This window comes from Hipposideros armiger, unplaced genomic scaffold, assembly GCF_001890085.2.
Source record: "Hipposideros armiger isolate ML-2016 unplaced genomic scaffold, ASM189008v1 scaffold_24, whole genome shotgun sequence".
NCBI lineage: Eukaryota > Metazoa > Chordata > Mammalia > Chiroptera > Hipposideridae > Hipposideros > Hipposideros armiger.
Window position 1 is genome coordinate 3890611 of NW_017731374.1, and position 924 is coordinate 3891534.

The 924-nt window shown below is 42.4% G+C and overlaps 1 protein-coding gene across 1 annotated transcript in view; it reads right to left on the reverse strand.

Moving 5' to 3' along the window:
- The window catches only part of SVEP1 (sushi, von Willebrand factor type A, EGF and pentraxin domain containing 1), a 177261-nt gene that overhangs the window by 105118 nt on the left and 71219 nt on the right, over positions 1–924 (reverse strand). The window contains 1 exon segment of the mRNA XM_019635789.1: positions 230–341. Within this exon segment, the coding sequence (XP_019491334.1) occupies positions 230–341 (112 nt within the window).

The following is a 924-nucleotide window of genomic DNA, read 5'->3' on the forward strand; positions in this document are numbered from 1 at the left end:
ACACCTAATATAGGTTAATAAATGTCCATTGAATACTGAATGAAGGGAAACCCCATGGATAGGCAAGATAAATGTTAAATCATATATAATTATCCATTAAAACATATTATCTTACATAATTATTCATTCCACTTAGGTAGATATAATTGGCTTTTCATTTCTATTTTATCCTTTCTAAAAGCTTTGTCAAATATAGTTCAGTGTTAGTGACAACAAAGTGCCGACATGCTCACCTGAGTTGTCTGAGAACTGAGGCTCATCCCAGGTTGCAGCGTGCTCCTTCTCTGAGGCCTGGATCGGAGGTGGGGATCTGCACCTGTCTATGCTAGGTGGTTGTACGTCTAAAGAACATGAAATCCGAGAAAGGAGTCACCATTGATATTCAAAAATGAAGAGGGGGTTTGGGAGAGAGAACTGGAGTCTCTGTGTGCTGCCGAAGAACCCTGACCTTCTCAGACACGAGGTGGCCCTGGGGTCCCCTGATGATGAGGTGTGTTTTACTTAGGGCTCAAATCAAAAAAAGAAGTGGATTCTTGTTATATTTCCCTCTGCCTGCAGAAGAACAAATACCAGGTTACTAAAGTCAGTATGAGCACAGTGGTATGAAAGGCAGTTCTGGATGTAGTGGCCATTGAATGTGTGATTTCCACCAGCAGTAGTTGAGCTGATCCACCTGAAAGTGATGAGAACCCACCCCAATAAGTGGAAGCAGTAAAATGACCAATCTAGTCATTTCGCTGGGGTCACTTCCATTATCCTCCTCTTATGGGAAGAGTCAAGACAAGCTAAATGGAAGGACCAATGGACAGAGATCGTCACGTTGTAAACTATGCAAGATGTAAGGGAGGATGAGATATCGCTGAAATGCCAGGAGGTTTATGTCCAAAGCTGCGACACTGCAGTCTAAGATTTCTAAGGTTGACA